The sequence below is a fragment of the Apis florea genome, unplaced genomic scaffold (assembly GCF_048593485.1).
Source record: "Apis florea isolate Af1SG1 unplaced genomic scaffold, ASM4859348v1 contig_3170_pilon, whole genome shotgun sequence".
NCBI lineage: Eukaryota > Metazoa > Arthropoda > Insecta > Hymenoptera > Apidae > Apis > Apis florea.
The window spans coordinates 2,888,858-2,909,443 of record NW_028256714.1 but is presented as its reverse complement, the minus strand read 5'-3'; the positions used below and the strand labels follow the sequence as shown (position 1 = coordinate 2,909,443).

Below are 20,586 nucleotides of genomic sequence, written 5' to 3'. Positions count from 1 at the left end.
CAGGGGATGGCTGAGAGCGGATGAAACGAGGCGAAGGGCGGATAAACGGCGAGAAAGAGGAGCGAAAAGAAGAATAAGAGGAGGAGAGGAGAAGCAAGCGGTCCGTCGTGAAGTCGCCGCGGGGTCCACGAACAGCGTATTGTCTCGCCGAGCGTCCTCAGGGCACCGTGAATCCCTCCTCCTCCTCCTCCTCCACGGTGCCCTCCGCCCTTCGCCGGCTCTGGCCGCGAGGAGAGAGGGTGCACCAAGCTCGCCGCTATCTCCTCTCGTTTCCGCGCCCGCAGCGGAACGACCGTTGCTCCGCTCCATGGTGGGGTACACCTCCGCGTGTGCCCCCGGGGCCATCTTCCGTGCAACGATGGGGGCCAGGAGGGGACCCTCCTCCACCTCCTCCTTCTTCTTCCACGCTGCATGATTCCGCGCCTTCGCCCCCGGGCTAACCGAAACGGCTCTTACAAATGTGTATGTGTGCATGTAAGTACACGTACTGGCATCTGCCTGCAGCGCCCCGGGCAAGATATACCTCTTCTTCATCATCCTTCCTTTTCGTCGTCGTCGTCGTCGTCGTCGTCGTCGTCGTCGTCGTCGTCGTCGTCGTCGTCGTCGTCGTCGTCGTCGTCGTCGTCGTCGTCGTCGTCGTCGTCGTCGTCGTCGTCGTCGTCGTCGTCGTCGTCGTCGTCGTCGTCGTCGTCGTCTCTTCAGTCTTCTTTCTCTTCTTCTTCTTCCTCTCGATAATTTCTTTGATTTCTTCGCGTTACGGATTCGTGGTTGAAGCGATTCGAGAATCTTCTTGTCGAGGAGATTTATTAAAATTTGTGCACAGTGTTCTTCACGATGGGATATTTTATTAAGATTTTTGATGATTCTTTTGATAAGGTACACGCAATTTTTATTAGAGAGGATGAGAGGTTGAAGGGATCGAGTACTTGAATATCAAATATCGTTAGGTGTAAAAAGCACGCGTCTTCGCCATTTCTGGATATAGAGGAAAGTTGCTTTTGACCCAGCCAAGTGATCACGTCACGTCGTGTTATTTAGTATTTCTTGTCGAAACGAGAATGTTTGTTTCGTTACCTTTCGAAGAATTCCTTCACGGCGTGTTTCTATATTTAGTGTCACATGTTCCTCGTGTCTTGCCTCGGGCAAGGTATCTCTTCCTTCTCGCTTCTCCGCGTTGTAGCGAAGTATCCCCGCTTTAACCAGCTCGAACGATATATCCGCTCGTTACTCGTCGAGTCGCTTTACAACGTTCGTAATTCGCGTTGACGAATGCGTCACCGTTCCACGCTCTCTTATATCTCGACGAGCGATGGCCGACGATAGAGGGAGCCTCGGGCTATTCTTCTTTCTCGCTCCCGCGCCTCGATTCTTCGAGTGACCCTCCAGGGCTGACCAACACGACGCTAAATCTTCCGTGCGTGCGTTCCCTCAACCGTCGTCCTGCATTGCCCGCGGCGATACGTGCCTCCTCCCCTCCTCCACATCCACTTCTTATTTCTTCCTGCTTCTCCTCGCTCTCTCGCGTGCCCTTCCTTCTCTTCGAATTGTTCGCTAGTTTTATTTGGCTATGGAGAAGAATCGAGAAGAAGATTTTTTTAATTTAACTATGGATGGATTGGGTCGAGATGATTGATCGTGAAAGGGATAGAAAGAGGTTCGGTGATCTTGGTCTTTTTCCAGAAAGAAATTAATTATCAATTTCGAATGGTATTACAGAAGTGTATTATATACGAACGATTGTTCTTGGACAATTGATCGCTTTAAAATCATTTGAAAATTATTCAACTGTTAGTTACTTCGTGTCGTATTTCGAAAATTTGATCTTTCAATCCGATCAATTATCCAAAAAAATTACGCAATTAAATATATCGTTCAAAGATCAATCGATTACAAGCGTAAGAATAATGTACTAATTAAAAGAAACATTGTTTAATAATAACAATTCCCGATATGTAAATACAAAAACATCTCGAATAACATTTGATCGTAAAAAATTGTCGATCTCCTTCAATGATCTATCGAGGTAGTGTTAAGTCAAAAAGGTTTCCAGACCACTCTCTCGAGCACGCATGCTTTATTATAACAAACACGTTTTCCTGTGACTACGTTTCACATTTTCTCATCCACTGGAAACGGACGAAGCGAAGTGCATATTCGCGGAAGTAAACGTTTTCACATTTGCACTAATTTCACGTCCCAATTGCGTTTGTGTCGCAACGTGTTCACAATTATCAAGCGGCGCACGCCATTTTTCGTGTCGCGCTACAAACGTGTGCACACACGCGGCAACCATTCACCGTTGCGATTGTAAAATCAATTAACTCGCTTTTCTATCGTGTGCTACGAACAGATGATACGCAGCTCATAGATAGGGCACGAGTCGAGACTAATCGGTGTTACGTTAACGCTATTGTTCGGATGGTGGGCAGGCAGGCATCGCGTTGTTGCCTGTTTTTCTTTTCCTCTATTCACGGATTAAACTAACGTGCAACAGACTTTGTCGGATGGACAATCGACGACCGCATGACGCAGAAACTTGGTGCAGGAGTCCATGCACTCGCCTGCGAAGTGGTGGCAATGGGTTCTGTGCTCCGATTTCACTGTGAACATTGAAAATTGAGTACGTGTTTTATTGTTGCACAAAATCAAAGAAATAATTTCCATCGAGAATTTCAAGTTTTTGCCAATTATCGAAAGGAAGAGAAAAAAATAAAATATATATTTATCGGAAGCGTTTAAACAGATGTAAACACATTTCTTGATTTGAGAGAAATCTTAAATAGGAATAATTATTTTGAGCAAATGTTGTATCGAATTTTTCTCTTAAGAGTGATTCTCTTAGATTGCAAAATTAAGTTTTTGCAACCATATTGTCTCTTATAAATAACGTAATATTTATTAGCTTCAAATATTCGAAATATTAACAAAAAATACAAGGGGACAAGATTATTTCTCCAATGAAAAATACATAATCACCCGACGAATTATCTTTCTCGAACTCGTAACGTAGTAATAGGTTGGCGACATGTTTCGTGAAAGTGTGGACAGCGTGACGCATGAATTAACCGGTCGATGCTTTCGTTCTGAATTCACGCCATGCAAAAGTGAATCTCGAGAGCGTTCGATTTGGCACGGTAGAAATGACGGTGTTGCGTGTTGTGAAATTGCTATATCCAGTTTGTAACGCGGGTCGTTACGTTATCGTTACCAGGTTTATAATTACCTCCAGTATGTATTTTCTAACCGTGACCGGAATAAACGAAAGCGTTTCCATAACAGCTCTTTATCTTATCGATAAAAGAAATACTCGTGATGGAAAAACGATGGAAAAACTTTAAATCGAACACTTTTCAAGAACTGTTTATTAGGAATAAATAAATTCTCGATTGTGTTCGTTCTTCGATAAATTGATTCGTAATGAAATTTTTCGAGATTAATTATTGTCTCTTTTTTTTAAATAGAATAATTTTTTTTTGTATTTTTTTGATAGATAGAAAGTAAAGTTTTACTTTTTGACAGATTGTAATAATTTTTTAATAACACAATAAACATTGAATTTCATTCGTTGTGAACATGATGTAAGTCTATTTTTTTCTCGCGTTTGTTTATAAGTAAGAACGAGGATCGTTCAATATTATCTATAGAGATCCAAGTAAGAACATTTTATAAATTGTTACTTATTTATAAAACGAAAACTTTCACACTGAACTATCTATATAAATTATTTCAGTTTCTTCAATTCCTATTAAAAAATAAACATCGGAATAAATGTACCCGATTAACGATGAATAAATATTTCCAACTTAATCGTAATCATTTTGAACGAACTTACCAATGCTGCAACACGTGTCGCTCGATCGTGGACACGTAGCACCCACCACGAAATGCTCGCACTTTGTCGAATCGAGGCAATTCTCTTGAGGACATATGCTGTTTGCTGTCGTGTACTCTGTAAATTGGATGTTAACGTTATTATTGCTGCGAAGAATTGTTAAATAATTGACGATGTTTGGTACGATCGATTTCGATCGAATCAATAGAGTGAACGAAACGAAGGAAAGGTTCACCTCGCTTGACCGAATATTTCAATTTATCACGATTGGAAAGAGGGGACATTCGTTCTTCGAACGATAAAAAAAAATTGCGTAATTAAACAGATAAAGATCAAGATAAAGATCAAGAATACCGTGATTATCCATTTCTTTAGAATTATCACGTTTCTTGACTATTCCAAATAAGATAGATAAATATATTAATTTAAATTTAAATTTTGCTTTTTAAATTTAAAAAAAAAAAAAATCACTGTTGCGAAGACAATCAAACGAATCGATTCCACGTTTACATGGATCTTCCTTCTTACCGGCAGAGTGCAGAAGAATGGCCACGAGGGCGACGAGAAGAACGGATATGCGGAGCTTCATGTCGTTCGACAGAGAGAAACGCGTGCCTCTTTGACGGTCGACGATTCAATGGTGTCTCACTTTCCCGGGCCTGGCATTATATAAACGTAAGCGAGCAGCGTTACGCACACAGCCGCACGCGTCCGCCCATTTCGTCGCCGCGCATTTCATTATCTTCACCGAACGATGATGTACGCACGTCGTTCGCTTCTGTCTTGAAGCGGATCGATCCGCGGCGGTGATTTCCGGATCGCCTTCCCCTCCACGCGAATAAACAATCGTACTGCTCAAGTTAAACGAACGGATTAATGTTCAATGTTCTTGCGACAACGTATTCTTCTCGCAGATTTTGAAATTTCTTTTTTTTATTAATTTTTCTCTTTTTATACTTCTCTTCTCTATACGGAAGGTTCTTTTGATTAAGATTTCTTTATTATTGGAATAATTTATAAAATTACAGGTTTCTTCGTTTTCTTTGTATTCTCGTTAATTTATTTTTTTCTTATTACGTTTATAAATATATAGGTTTTGAAGCAGTTCATCATTTTTGTAATAATATAGTAGTTTCGTGGTATCAAGAGATTTGTTTGATAATAATTTCTTTTATAAATCTTTCGCGATAAAAATAATTGTCAAAGGTTGTTTGCGAAATTGAAATTATCACACATCGTACCAATTAGAATCTATAAAATTCCAAATATTTCCTACTCTTTCCTACTCTCCTTTCAATCTTTATTTTTGTTACAATAATGCAAATTTTATTTTCCATTTAACGCGATTCATTCATCAAGGATTCCTCGAGATTCCTCAACCTCGTCAAATTAAGATCTTCATAATCCGTAGAACTACGAGAATTATCTTCTCATCTCTCCAAGATTTTCACAACAATCTCGATGTCGAAAGAATCAACGCGCTTGGACCCGTCTCCAACTTTTTTTCTCCCACAACAACATCTCTCCATCAATTTTCCGGCCGCGTCGCCCATGATCCATGCACCTCGCCTGGAAAAGATTAACGAGCCTAGTCTAGACGCGGAGCAATGCTATCCGAATTGTGCCGATAAAAAGGTTTTACCGGTGATTTATGAGAAGTGGCGCACAGTTTAATGGAACAACCATCTCGAGGAGTCGATGGCCAGTGGCTGGTCGAACGAACGATTGTTCCGGCAACCTTTTTAGATATCGAAACCTTTAGCCGTTGGTGGTCGAAGGGGCAGGTGGATTTAGGACCTCTGAGATATCCGTGGTTCTTTAAGTGGCTCAGAGCCATTCGATGGCTTAAGCTAATGAGCTTTCTTCCTTGTGTAACGCCACACTTTCCTTTATCGAGGCTTTACGTACGCATTCGATAATACATCGGCAATTACGTCGAAATTATGTCGTCATACATCGAGACGATATGTATTTTCCCTTGCAAATTTTTTCGTATGTAACGACAAGACATATTCTTGTTCGCAAATTTTTGCATTTGAGAGTAAAAAGAAAAGAAATTTTCGAAAGTATTTTTTTTTTCACGAGTGTTTTATTCAACATCAGCGTTTATTAACGAAAAGTAAAATCTCGACGAATGATTTAATTCTCAAATGTTATTAATTCTCGCTATAATGCGAGACGTATTGTGATTGGAAATGTTTACGAAGAATTTAAGAATCGTGATAATTTCGGCGTAATATTTTTTTTTCTTCGCAAACTTTAACGAGGAAATTTACACGAGGCGTATCTTATCCTTTCTAGGTAAAGAGATAAATAAAATTTTCCTCGAAGTAAATAGTAGCGGCAAGCAATTGAACGATATATTTAGATTCGTTGGCCTTGTTGCCTTGTGATTTTCCTTCACGCGAATAGATGTTCGATAAGCGAATTTCATTCGCTCTGCAATACATTTTTACACTTCCGCGAAATGTTTTGACCAAGCGATACGTTTAAAAAATCAATAAATTGATGATTTCGGATGAAAATGAAATCATTCTTTCTACGAATACATATACGCTTCTTTTCTCATGTTTTGCTAATTTTAATTTTGATTAACGTTCAAAAATATCATTGATCGTATAACCTCGAAAATATCCAGTTATTTTTTTAATCGTTGCGTTAGCAATCGATCACTTTCAAATTTTGTTAAATCGTATTTCTTTTTTTTTCGATCATCGAGTTCTTATCGGTTAAGAACGTTACTATACGTCATACTTGTTCCAATCTTTTCTCAACTGTCATTATCTCAGAAAAATATTTCTTTTTATGCAATTCTATCGAAACAAATCGTCTCAATTTTAACTCGCAATACTCTTCAATTCAATTATATCCAATATTATATCCACTATAATTTTACAGCTAATATTTTTTAATTTACTTTAAAAGAAATAACACATCTTCTTACGATATTACATTGGAAGAGATCAATGATGCGCTCGTCTAAAAACTTGCAATCTATTTTTTTTCTTTCTACAATCCATCCTCTTGTTCGTGTTATATATATATATATATATATTACTTATCATTATCGAACGAAAGAAAAATAAGAATTCGCTCAATATTTCCAATACGTTTCCAATACGACGAAGAAAAAAGAAAAAAAAAAAAAAATTGCAGCCACAATCAGAAAGGAACACTCAGTACTTTATTTGTTAATCATTTCAACGTATACTTGAATCCATCTTAAGAATTACAGAAAGGTGCGCGCAGAGGGGGGGGGGGGCGGGAGGGTGGAGGGGAACGTTTGAACGCCTCACTCCGTTTGGCACTTAACCAACCAGCGAACCGCCATCCGTTTTCTCTTTGATTTCCTTACGATTATCAACGATGGGCTTGATAAACGACACAGCTCTGTGTTCTTCGTTCACTTCGTCACGATCACGATCGACGAGTTGGTTGCACTTGTCTCGTTCAAACGTTCGTTCTTCCTCGGAATTCGAGCGGCATTAATCGCACGACAACGATCTTATTATGCCTCGAAGGCGAATTTTCAATTCAAATACGCATCGTGAATGATCACCACCAATATATATATACGCCTTTGTTCTCATCTCAGTATGAAACGAAGCCAAATTGTACTTTCGACTTATTATATTATGATTATTATATTACGATTTAAACGTGGGAATACGTTCGAGAGTAGAAAAGAGGAGTATTTTTTTTTTTTTTTCTCGAGAACGAGTGTGAAAGTAAATAATCGAAAATCGTCTAACAATAATAAACTTCATTCTCAACGCAATAAACCAGCGAAAAATTACTTTCAAACGCGTTCGATACTCGTTTAACTCTAGAGCGAAGGTTGAAGGATTACTGTTCAGCCCGTCGACGTTTCGAAAGTTGTATAAGATATTTTTCATCTTCCACGATCATCCACGATGCGCATCCACAAATTGGGGAGGAAAAATGGTAACGATTCGCCTTCTCTCTCTCTCTCTCTCTCTCTCTTTGCCCTTAAATGGTTAAATCAAAGGAAGGAGCGTGATGATATTTATGCGTTTAGGTTTTTTGAAGAACAGAGTCGTTAGATCGGGTTTCAAGTTTCTACTTCCACTAAACAGTGTGAGGTCTCTCTCTCTCTCTCTCTCTCTCTCTCTTTCTCTTTCTCTCTCTCTTTCTCACTCGAACAGAAAGGAATACAATGGAACGATATAAGTACTTTACGCTACGTACGACGGGCTTTCGAATGTACAAGATAATTTCGGCAATTTCGCGAGGCTGGTGTCTCTCGAAGGTGTTACAGGTGTTTCTATTTTGAATCGTTGCGAAAATGATTGCGAACGATTAACCCTTGCAGAGGCATTAGAGCAGAGGATTAATTCTATATCGTAATTAACAGATTTAACAGTTTGCAGTGTTGCAACTCGAAAAAGAACTTTTCGAAAGAAAGTTTTTGACGATTTTTACGAAGACCAATTTTATCGTTGCATCGTTTCAATGTTATCTACATTGTTCTTAGGTAAATCGATACGTCGGTTAATTATATACCCTGAATTATTAACAGATTTAACTGCAATTGCAATTCGAAAAAATTTTGATTTTTACGAAGATCAATTTTATCGTTGCGTTATCTTAATCCACACGTTTCGTTCAGATACATTTGAGCGAAGGGTAAACACAACGTGCTTGCTTTCGAGCGAAATGTAGATCATTGAAGGGTTAACGTCGATTCAATCGGATTCGCATCACGGGTTCCTCAAGGTGAGCACGATCTTCTTTCGCGAAGGCACCAGCCGCCGCGAAAATTCCCTATCGTTTACCCTAGCATCGTTTATCTAGTCTCGTATGTACAAGTGGATAGACTTATCGGTGCTCAGGATCGCGGTACTCAGTGTTCGGCATACTGTACACGATATATAGCACTTTCAGTAGGAATTGAAGGACCGAGCTGACTAGAAAATATCAAGGCGACGTCATCGTCGAGCGATCGGGCAAAAATATTCCTCAACCGGGGAAATTCTCGCAGAAATTTTCTCCTTCCTCGCGATTTCCATCCTTTTCGATTTGCCCGATCGACAAGAGTCGAGAGATAGAAACGAGAGAACGGAAGAAGCAATTTTTAGATAGATTTTTCGCAATTTTTCCCTTTCTCCTTTCCTCCGTTAAAAAAAAGAAAAGAAAAAACTTGAAATTTGACGCGGCTCGCCTCCGCTGCATGCACTAAAACTAACGATTGTACACTTCCGGCTTCGTAGAAACGGAGATCTGCCCATTTTTGTCCATTTTTTCTTTCTTTCCTTCTTTTTTTTTTTTTTTTTTGTGTATCACAGTTAACCGGGACCCAAGTCTCTATGCACCAGGTCGATAGTCCGAGATTATGTTTTTCAGGAACGTGTAAATGTCTTTGAAGGTCGGCCTCGAGGTCTCGTCCCTCCGCCAACACGAGCACATCATCCTGTATACCTCTTCCGGGCACATTGTGGGCTTTGGAAGATATATCTGAAAATAATACGATCTTGCATAAACGAAGGTGAATTTCTTTTATTCCTATTAATTTCGCAATTTATAATTTGGCCCACAAAATTTCCGTATACATTTCTCGTGAAACGAGTTCACATTCATCATTCACGTCATCACGTCGACGAGGATGAAACATTATTCAATTCGATATTCTTCCTTATAAGCCTTTTCCACATTTCTCTTACTCCCTTTTCATACGTATTCAAACATAATTCGTACGAGAAGAAGAAAAGAAAAGAGGATGCGTGAAAATAAATAAGTGGCGCGAAAATCAATCGTGAAAAGTCAGAGTGAAGAAAGGATACCTGCAACTCGGCCCCGTAGTACATGTGTTCCGCGTTCTGTATCACCTGATCGTTGGTCAAATGCTGGAAAGGTTTCTCTCTGGCCAGGCTCATCACTTCCCACAGAGTGACGGCGAACGACCACACGCTGCTCGAGCAAGTGTACCTGTCCTAGAATCGAGAAACCGAGTTCATCTCCCGTCCCCCGATTCGACGAGGAATCACCTTACGTTGGAATCATTCTTACCAACAGAATGCTTTCCCACGGCAGCCATCTGATTGGCGCGGGCGGTCTGCCGCCTATGTCACTGTAATCCTTCTTGTAAAGGTCACTGCACATCGCTATGTCGGTCACTTTCACGGCGTAAGAGCGGCCCACCAGACAGTTCCTGGCCGCCAGATCTTTGTGCACGAGATTCTTCGACTCGAGGAACCTCATGCCCGACGCTATCTGCGCACCCATGTACATCAGGCAGCTTTGGCTGAAACGAGAAAGAGACTTTGCTCGAACATTCTTATATAAAATAATTGTACATATCTTCTCGTTTAATCGAAGCTAATTTGTTGATATAAATAATTAAAAATTCGATTGATTTTTAATTGAAATTTTCACATGAATCTTCTGAAAGAGGAAGCGTGACGATTGAAAATAAAAATGACAATTTCAAAAACGTACGAAATTCAATTTCCCCGTGAAAAAAGAAGAAGAAGAAAAACATTCCAAAGCGCAATAATTATCAATCGAGCAAAGGGACGCGGCGCAACAAGAATAATTTACGTAATCGCTTATAATCGGAAGCCGTATAACGCGGAAGCGGCATTAAGATCAATCAGGAACGCGACGAACGTGCGGCGCGTTGAAATTGCGACGCGAGAAACGAGCGCTGAACCGTGGTGCACTCGGTGAATTATCATCGGCTTCGATCCTGGAAAAACTGAATTTTCGAAAAACTGGTTGTTGCATCGAGGCGAATCCTCACCTAAGGGCCTTCAAATTGCAGCTTGGCCTAAGCGTTCCCGTAAGTGGCACACTGTACTGGAGATAATGGGCGAGATCGCCGAGTTCCGTGTACTCGATGATCGTCCATGGGACTGGTTCCACGGCGCACACTCCCAGGATCCGCGCCACGTTCGGGTCGGACAGGCTGGACAGAAATCGGACCTCTCTTATTTGGTCCGCCGTGCTTCCGCCCCGTATGTCGCCTGTGCAGGCGGGCACGCGAGCAACCACCAATCTTGGCGCATCCGCCACCGCGTCCTCTAATCCGACCGCCTCGCACACTATCGCCTGTGGACCGTTGAACAGAGCAGTTGAAACGCTCGGTTTCAGCTGATTTGAAGTGTACGCTTTCGTTTCTTTTTTTCCTTTACTTTTTACCCTTTGCGCTCCAACTCTCGGCCACCACTCGGATCGATGCGGCAATTCGAACAATATTCACGTTTGATTCTTTTTTTAAATGCTGTGTGTTTCCTAAGTTGTATAATCTTATAAAGTGGTTGGATGGTTTTTAACTGAAATTAGACCACGATCGAACCACATTTTCGACGTCGATAGACACGTTATTCTAAAAGTTTCCGAGTTTTGTAAGCATGGAATAAATGTAATAAAATTAGTTCGAGCGGAGATGAGTTTGATTTCTCGTTATTGAATGACGAAATTATTTCTGTTCGTTGAGAAATTGAGATGCAATAAGAGAAGGTGAAAAATAAGAATAATAGTGAACGTGAGAACAAGTTATTAGTTCGAGATGAAATTATTCGTTAAGAAATTGACGATAGGGAGAGAAGGGAAATAGTGATAAAAATAGAGATGTAGTATGAGAGAGCATATTATTGATATTTTATCGTGATAAAACCGAGAATGCATCTTAGTAATTACTTCATTAATTTAATATTCAATAAATTTTCTTTCTTTCTTTACGTAAAGACAGATAAAATTTTATTAAAATATAAAAGTTTTATACCTACGAAATCATTTTAAGACAACTAAGAAATTCATCAAATCGTCTAAAATCGTTGATTCGTTCGAGCGAAAAAGAGGAGTTTGGCAGGAGTGCAAAGGGTTAAAATTCGGATGATCGAATTTTATTTCTTCCCGCGTTAACCTCTCGTCTTGGGATCGGCGAAACCGGTTGGATTTTTATATAACCTTTTGAAACGTGAACAACGATCTTTCGAATTATGCATGTAATTATGCCGACGAGGTTTGGTAAGTGCATAGTTGGCGAAGCTTGTACGCAGCACGAGCGTTAATCGTCCAAGAGGAGGAGGACACTTTGCAGCTTCTTCGACTATCGTCGTGTGCTAATGCACACATAAACCGATGAATCCCGGAAGTATATCGACGCGGAAATCTGGGTGCACATCTTGTACGCGCATAATGTACACAGTAAATGCATTATCCCCGTTGTCGTTTCTGCTCGATGTTCCGCGGCCAAACTTTCCATGTAGTTTGCAGATGAACGTATTTATCCTTGCTTCGCGGAATCGTATTATGCCGTTCACATTCGTTGTTAATTATTATTCGAATTATTAATTTTTCGAAACCAAGTATCATATAATTTCGTTTATCAAATTTCCTTTATCCAATATTACTCTCTTCTCGTCACGTAAGATAAAACCACTCTTACGGGGAAGAACGCTCGGCTTACAAAATCGGGTCTGTCGCCAATCGAGATTAAACGTTCGTTACGGTTGACCACGAGAGATTAACGCAACTCGGTGGTTTCATCATCGAGAAACGCGATAACGCGAGATAACGTTTCCCAATCGTTTATCCATACCTCGCCGATGTTCCTCGAGCCAAGTTTCTCCGTGGTACGTAGGCACTGGCGCGGTATATTGGTCGGCTCTATCTCCTTGCATTTGTACGGTTTGTTCATGCTGGGCGCGATGTTCCAGCTGACGACAGGTGCGGGTATCTGTGGGAGCAACGCCGGATTTATTCGATATATTCTTCCTCCCAAATGAACATTTCTACGCTACTCTTTTCAACTCGAAGAGGAAAGTTAGAGTTTGCAATGTGTGTTATAGGAGAATAGGGAGTTGGAAGATTGGTTTAAGTTAAGAGACTTGCGCGTAGAATACACGCACAGAGAAAGATGAAATTTCGTGTCGTTAATGTTCTTAATGTTTCAAATTTTGTTCATTTGCTATTTTTATGATGAACGAATAATAAATAGATCGTGAATGAAACGATAATTATTCTTTTCGGACATTTTGAATAAATTTCTTCAATCTTTCTCGAAATCGTTGAAAAACAGATCCTCCGCCGCAACATCCCCAATTATGGAAATTCGATCCCTTTAAGACGACACTCCGTCCTATTCTATCCTCGTCCGATTTTTTCTTTTCTAATTCCAATTACTTTCATTCTACACGCGATCCATCTCCATTTTCTCGATTCGATCCGCGAACCCGATCGATTTTCATCTTGCTCTACCGTCGCACGAACCTTGTGCTTCTCTTTGGGCGCTGTGTGCCAGCGTTTCGAGTGGATCTGATCGACGTCCCGCTGCTGATTAGACGTGGCCGCGATATTGAGTTTCGCAGCCGGGCTGGTGTAAGTTTGGAGGGTCCTGTAGTGTTGAGAGTGGCGTGCGGGCGAGTTGGTCGGCGACGAGGAGCAACTGGGCGGACCTACGCTCGATTCCGCCCTCGTATCGAGTCGCACGCTCTCCTCCGAGACGTTCACGTCCTTCAGCTCTTTGGGGGATTCTTGAAAGAAATCGATTTTTATTTATTTACCCCTTTCGAGCCGCCTTTTCGGCCGAATATACGGGAGAGATTCGGTGTTTATTCTGTATCGGAAATTTTATATCGGAACACGTTCGAGGTACTTTGGAAAAAGTACATTTTCAAGAGCGCGGAGTCGAGGAAATTTGCAGAAAACGATGATTCGTAAAAGTTAAAGGGAATGAAAGAGGAGGTCTGTCTCTCTTCGTTCGATTTTATGATATTTTGGAAATTTTGGGAAAAAGAAATGAAAGGTCGTGAAAAGAGGAAAATAGGGAATATTTAAACGATATGAATTGGATCGTTTGATATGAAAATGTTAAAACTGTTCGATGTTATTTATTACGAAACAATTTCTCTAAAAATATCGCGATCATTTCGATTTCTCTTCTATATATTTGTACGCGCAATATTGCGAATCAATGTAAATATGTACTATTTTAATATAAAAAAAAAAAAAAAAGAAAAAAGGTAACAGTTTCTTCCAATTCTTTAATAAACTCATTTCATTTTATTTTCTCCTATATATACAAAAAAAAAAAAAATCTAATTTAATCTTTACAATTTCATTTCCCTCTTCCCACTCGATGTTCCGCATATATATATATTTAACTTTATTTAATTAAACATTTTGTAAAAAATTTGTAAACTCCATAAAGGCGAATATGGAAAGATTCGTTCGTTGGCCAGAGCCAACACGTCTCCTAAAAATATGCTCGATTGCTCTTGATAAGGGAAGATAGATAGAATGTATCGAGTGATCGAATAGTAGCAAGACTGGTGTGCACTTTCTTTGAAATTCGCTAGGCAATAAAGGGAATAATCGGATGGAGAGTTTAATTACGGGAGACGAGGATTACGAAAAAAAAAAAAAAAAAAAAAAATTTCATCAATGCTGCGTTGGAAACGAATGAGCAAAGGATGTTTCGTGTTGTAACAAACTCACCGGAAGTGGCCACTATCGCGTACGTAGATTTATACTGTGGGCTGACAAGGGGTGAATTGAATTGTTCCATTGTCAAAGACTCGTGCATACTTCCGTCCTCGGGCATGTCCGGCGATACGTGATTGGCAGTCTCTGTCAGCATTCCGCCGGGAGTTAAATTTAAGAGGAGGCCCTGAAAATCGAAAATTCGTTCGTATCGATCGAGCGAAAATATATCGAATAATTTAATTTCGCGTAAGAAGGAAGGATGAACGAAGTAAAAATTCTCTTTCTCTCTCTTTCTTTTCCTCGCGAAAAAAAGAGGGGTGGAGAGGCGAGGACGAGTCGACTCGCGTCGTATTAGAATGGTAAAGTTTGCTTGACTTTAAATGACAAATTAAAATCCGTGTTATCGGTGAGAAAGAAAAGTTTCGGCATATTTATGAGCTTGCCCCTTACCTTCATGTTTATGGCGAATCCAAATGGATTTTTCAGAACGGTCGGCGAGCTCTGAAGTTTTTGCCGCCGATTCAGAAGGAGAATAATGGCGAACACCACGAGGAGAAGTAGGATAATGGCGGTCAGAACACCTATTAGTACCTCTAAATATTCCTGACCCTCTCCCGCTACTGTAACTATGCCAAATGTTTCGCTTTAATGGAGAACGATAACTTATTCCTGTATCTTTATTTCTCTTTACGCGAATAAAACGAAATGAATTCTTACGATGCTTACCACTACTATTAACACTACTACTATTACTATTACGTAAAAATCAACGTGTGCCAAGTGAAGAGAAATGAGAATAGAAAAGATACAACGTTCGAATGTTTTGAAAAATTAATATCGAATAATCCTTAATTTTTCGTTCACATTCGATGAGATTAAAATCGAATGTGATAATTTCCAACTATTTTATTCGCTTCACTCAAGTATTGTAACTCGGAGCATTCGAAATCTATCGACTCGGAGTAGCGAATAATCGAATAATAAGAAAGCGGAGGGAATTCCGGTTAGTGGGCTGAAAGCGGACGAATTTTTTTTCCGTTTTATCGCTCGTAGGAAAAAGGGAGCGCGGAATTCATTCTTTCTTTACCCTTTCTGTCACTTAAAAAACCGTAAACATTTTATCGCGACGCGGCTAATCGCCCTTTCATCGAGAGAGAAAGTTCACGAGTAATGGAGAAAAGTTGGAGGAGGACGAAAAAACAGGAAGAAGAAGAAGAAGTAAAGGAAAGAGGGAAAAAGAAAGGAACAAAAGAGGACGAACGAGTAGGGAGAAGAAAATACGAGAGAAAAAGGTGGAGAGGAATAAGAAGAGAAATAAGAAGTAGACACGTAAACGTAAGAGGAGAAGAGTGAGTCGTTTGAAAAAGGGACGAGAACTTCGATAAACCGACTTTACAATGCGCCGACCTTACATTCTTCCAATTTTTCATGTCGGCCACTGTTTTATCGACCGAGCGGCTTGTGCCCCGCTTCGGAACGGAAGTGTGGCGTCACGACCGCCGGTTTTACGAGAGAAATAAATAAACGGAGGCCTCGCGTGGCGATCAAGATCTCAGACCTCTCGGCGGCCAGAGACCGATTTTCTTCCATCACCTGGCCTGGCACGAGCGAAACTGGGGTCTTGCACTACTTGCTCGTGTCCGAGCAATTTCGATTTTAATTCGGGAGCACAGGTCCCCGAGGACCCGTACGGCGAATCCAGCCAGAAAATTCGCCCTTTAAGCGACATCCTCTTTCCATCGATTTAAAAAAGAAAGGAAGAGAATGAAGGGAGACACGAGCCTTTTAACTCTTTTTCATTCTTCGTCCCTACCTTTTTATTTTTCGCTCCGTCCTCCTAGTTCACTTCTCATTCTCACCGTATTCCTCGAATTTCTTACCACTTTCTTCTCTCTCTCTCTCTCTCTCTCTCTCTCTCTCTCTCTTTCATAATACAGTCGTGCTTTCTCCTCCCCCTCGACGATAATATCAACAGGCCTGGCTTTGGTTGTTTCGATATCCCTCGCACCCTTCCATATGCTTTCCTCCAGTTTCCCTTTTCCCTCCTTTCTCACTTTACTCCTCGTCGTAATCCAACGCCTCCAATTTTTTTCACCTACGCCAAGATCTTGAAGATGGTTGGAAGATGGTTGGATTCTTAGCAAGGTGGTCAGCAACGCCAATTGTGGAGAGGAACAGGCGATTATCCGTTTAATTAAGCCACCTGTTTATCTAACCATCTTTACGGGGCTCAAGTTTCTTTCCTCAATTTTCCACTCACGCCCGATTAAACCCGGCTATTTTACATCGACCAACCACCAACTTCCCTCCCCCACCTCGATTCTCCCTCGTTAATCCCGCTCTTTGTCCAGTCATTAAGCTCTCCCCCCCTCCTCCCTCCCTCCCTCTCTTTTTCCAACCGCTCTTTTTCCTTCCCTCTTCCTCCTTCCTTCTTTTGTCTTTTGGGAAGGCAAACTTGGCCGGGGAAGTGTTATCCGCCACTGGATTATTCGAAAGAGCGTGCGAAAATGTTTGTCGAGAACGGGCCGGGTAAACGAGGTTAAATTTTTGCGGTCGCCTGTGCGGTTAGTCGAGGAGAACGCTTTAAAACTTGGTGATACACGCGTTGGGATAGACTCGTTAAATAGACTCGCCGATTATAAGTTTGTTTGAATTTGTTAGATTCTATAACATAAAGTTGTTCATTTTCTTTAAACGTATCCTGTTTCGATCGATTCTTGAATTAATCGGCAGGAAGGTTTGGAGATCAGCTCGAGAATTCTATCTAGAAATTTAGAAATTTTTAGAATTTGAAACTATCCAATCCAATGAGATAGAGCAGATGAATTGGTTTTGAAGTTTTAGCGATTCATCTTTCGATTCATTTTCTCTCGATTCGAAAATTTCATCCACTTCACTTATATATATATTCGAATACTATTCTTGCTGGTTAATTTTTTGTCCATTCAATTGTCTAATTAATCTCAATGTTAACAATTCCTTGTACAGAATATTTAAAAAAAGAAAATTATTATACTTCGTCTTATTTCACTTTACCTCTCGATTCGAGATTTTGTTTGTCCCATTGAAAGTATTAACAGAATTGTATTAGCAAATCACAAAGGCGATATCGATCCTTTTTCTTTCTTTCTTTCTTTCTTTCTTTCTTTTTTCTCAAGCTATCTCTTCCTTCGTGCAAACGAACAAAAACCGAGATTTCGCGTATGCTCGTTTCGTTACGACTCGTGTCTGCTTCTCTTCTTTATTTCCCCGCTGGATAATCGCGGCCACCGCCAAACCGGTGCCGTTTATCCGCGACAGCCGAGAGGAGCAACATTTTGACCAGAATTTCTGGACACAGAGAAAACGAACGACCCCGTTTGTTGTTCGGTCTATCAGGGACCTGTGTAATTAAGCCTGTGTCGTGACCACTTCCCGCCCCCTTCCTATTTGCCTTCGATGCTTCGCTCCTTTGCATACGTTTTCTCGTCAAGTGTACCGATTATCCTATTGTTTATATTCCCGTTTTACACGTGACACGAAATATCAGAGAGAGACAGAGAGAGAGAGAGAGAGAGAGAGAGAGAGAGAGAGAGAGAGAAGGTTGGCAATTTATTTTATCAAACGAGCTAATTTCTCGCTGTTTGCTCTTAAACGATCATTGTATCGCGAAAAGGGGGCGAATATTTTTCGAAACGAAGTGAAACCGAGTTTATGGTGGAAGAAAAAAAAAAAGAAGAAGAAAGAATAGAATGGAACAACAAAAAAAGTGACGGAGAATCGAACGATACCCGACATAGGAAATTTTTCTTCCATAATTGGAAATTCGATTCCTCAAAAAGAGTGCGTAACGAGTTTTCATAGAGCTAAAAAAAAAAAAAGAAAAAAAGAAGGGAATGGAAATAAAAAAAAGAAGAGAAAAAGTAAAGGAAGAAAGAAAAAAAACGAGGAAAAAAAAAAGAGAAACGTTTCATCGCGTTATGGTTCTCTAAAACTCTGCTTTTTCCCTGCTTGAATTAAAGCCGATGCATTCAGCCGTGATTAAAGTTTTCAGAACAACTGACGCGGCAAGGATGAACCAGTTTTAGGCAACATTCTCTCATTCATTCTACTCAAAAATGACGTACGATAAAAACTACGATAAAAAAAAAAAGGGCAATGTATTTTTATTGGTTAAAAGAGACGTTTCGAGAGTAATATCGTATCCACAACCCCGCCATTTTTTCTCCCTCCCTTTTTGATTCCATCCTATCGTGGTAAAAGAAAAAAAAAAAAAGAAAAAAAAAGTAACGACTCTTTTACCCTCGATGAAATCGATTTTCGCCAGGGAAATCGGCTCCAGTCCCTCAATTCTCCTCTTTTTCCACGAGTACCCTCTTAATCCGACTAATTGTTTACGTTACGACCAAGTTGCTACGTGAATTACAAACTATCCAAAGTTTCTTCGTTCGTTCAACGGTTCCACTTCGCGACTCTAATCGTATTCAGGCAAAGAATGGCGGCTTGGTTCCGTTGATGAAATTACCTTTCAGTCGGACAAACCTTACGTATTAACCTCGCCGTCAAAGAGGAACGAGAAACTTGCTCGAGTCGCATAATCGGGCGAACAAATTGGGCAATTGATTCTCAAACGCGATGTCGAGGAGGGTGTGAGAATCGGGACGATCTCTCCCTCTCCTTCCCTCCAAACGCGTAATTCGATTATTAATCTGGATGTTTAAACGCGAAGGAGGAACACGATGGATACGAGGAGTTTGATGGACAATTGGAAAATTCTGTTTGGATTGGCCATTTGCAGGGAATATCCCCGTTTTGAAATTTAAACGAATATCGTAGTAATCTTTGAAACGTATCATATGTTCCACTTGCACTCTTCCATCGGCCGCTTTCGTTGTTCTAAATTCGTGACAAGTGTTTTCGCCCTTCGCGAACGCGACTCGAGTCGAAACTTTGGTTTCTTTTGAGTTAAATTTTCTTTCTCTCTTTCTTTGGGATTAAGTAAAATTTACGGTATTTAATTAATGTCCCAATTCTTAATTATACGTTACACGAGGAGAATTTAATTAAAATTCAGTTCAAGATCGAGTTCGAGAAACGAGATTTCGTAATGATCGAATTAATAATAATAAGGTATTTCATAAATATCTCTTTGAAACGTGTAGGATGCTTCGAGACTTTTACTTTGCAACGCGTATCCCGTGAACTTTAATAACGTGAATTAATATACAAGTTAAGAAGATATGGTTATTATATATATATATATATATACTGTACGTGTAACAGTCTTAAAATGAAGTGCAACCAAGCGGGCAAATTTTAATCAGAGTGTAAGAGTCGCACGGTTAAAGGGTAAATAACAAAGGGTAATAATTAAGCGTGATGAAGTTATACACCTGTATTACAACCCATGTACACTCGTATGTACACCGTGTTCCAATTTCTAGGTATCAAACTTTCTATCTTTTTATACATATATATATATATTTATTTAGAATCTGTAGAACTATACTTTATAGGCAAAGTTTGGTACTAAAAACTGGAACACACACATATATAAAATATTGAGTTTTTATATATATGTGTAAAAGTGCGACTCATATTTTATATATTTACGAATTGTTCCAATTTTGCTCTTTTTGAACCTCCATGCGATTTAATGAGCTCAATACAAAGTAGAATCCAATCCACGTCTATATAACACAGTTTATTCCCTTTAGGAGGTTTCACAACCTATTCCCTAATAAAATATATCACACAAAGTTCATTATTCGAAAACTGGAACATTCTCTGCGCTTATTATCACGTCTTGGGAGGAGATTATATCTTTTCTCTCTCGTCTCGACGACGAGTTACGCTTTCCAATCGTTCGCAAAGAATCGTTCGGATAAATCTAAAACTCGAGCCACCACATGAATATGTGTGCACGGCATAGATAAGGATAGATAAGTTTCGAATGCTCCTTCGAATGAAATTGAGCTTGATACGAGTTAAATGGTCACCGTTGTCGAGTCACTTACTTGTCTGCAAATCAAGATCCACCTCGGAATCCATTGGAATTTCCCCGTTACCGACCTCGGATGCTGACTCCTCGGTCGTGTTTTCATAAGGATTCGCTGGAACGAGCACGTGTCTTGCTAATTAAACCGTTCCGAGTCTTTCTTAATCCCCAACAACAAACGCCCCCACCTTTTTCACCTTCCTCCCCTCCCAACGAAGGAAGGAAATTTGACCCGCGTTAAACGGATTACCCGCATTCGAGATAAGCTGTTTATTAATAAAGCTTCACGCGTGCCATTTTAAATAAGATGCTCGATATTTTTTAAAAG

General features: G+C 40.2%; 2 protein-coding genes across 3 annotated transcripts in view; both read right to left on the bottom strand.

Moving 5' to 3' along the window:
• Positions 1–1,698: 1,698 nt before the first annotated feature.
• Positions 1,699–4,639, bottom strand: LOC100872963 (uncharacterized). The gene is made up of 3 exons (XM_012485680.3): positions 4,361–4,639; positions 3,833–3,949; positions 1,699–2,600 (listed from the first exon to the last, which is right to left on the bottom strand). Exons 1-3 carry the CDS (start codon positions 4,419–4,421, stop codon positions 2,476–2,478), a joined length of 303 nt encoding a protein of 100 aa, XP_012341134.1. The 5' UTR covers positions 4,422–4,639; the 3' UTR covers positions 1,699–2,475.
• Positions 4,640–6,994: 2,355 nt separating this feature from the next.
• The window catches only part of LOC100871767 (discoidin domain-containing receptor 2), a 137,052-nt gene continuing 123,460 nt past the window's right edge, over positions 6,995–20,586 (bottom strand). The window contains exons 9-17 of one of the 2 annotated variants that reach the window (XM_003692922.4): positions 20,278–20,373; positions 14,732–14,907; positions 14,294–14,465; positions 13,067–13,329; positions 12,396–12,533; positions 10,593–10,900; positions 9,860–10,094; positions 9,634–9,783; positions 6,995–9,307 (exon numbers count right to left, since the gene is read on the bottom strand). In XM_003692922.4, coding sequence (XP_003692970.1) covers positions 9,158–9,307; positions 9,634–9,783; positions 9,860–10,094; positions 10,593–10,900; positions 12,396–12,533; positions 13,067–13,329; positions 14,294–14,465; positions 14,732–14,907; positions 20,278–20,373 — 1,688 coding nt within the window. In that variant the 3' untranslated portion in view covers positions 6,995–9,157. The remainder of the gene's footprint in view (positions 9,308–9,633; positions 9,784–9,859; positions 10,095–10,592; positions 10,901–12,395; positions 12,534–13,066; positions 13,330–14,293; positions 14,466–14,731; positions 14,908–20,277; positions 20,374–20,586) is intronic. The other variant, XM_031915940.2, reaches the window with a different exon arrangement.

Coding starts and splice junctions, on each gene's coding strand:
- LOC100872963 (XM_012485680.3), bottom strand. CDS start 4,421: ATGAAGCTCCGCATATCCGTTCTTCTCGTCGCCCTCGTGGCCATTCTT. Junction 3,950..4,360: donor CATTCTTCTGCACTCTGCCG/GTAAGAAGGAAG, acceptor TCCAATTTACAG/AGTACACGACAGCAAACAGC. Junction 2,601..3,832: donor CGACACGTGTTGCAGCATTG/GTAAGTTCGTTC, acceptor CAATGTTCACAG/TGAAATCGGAGCACAGAACC.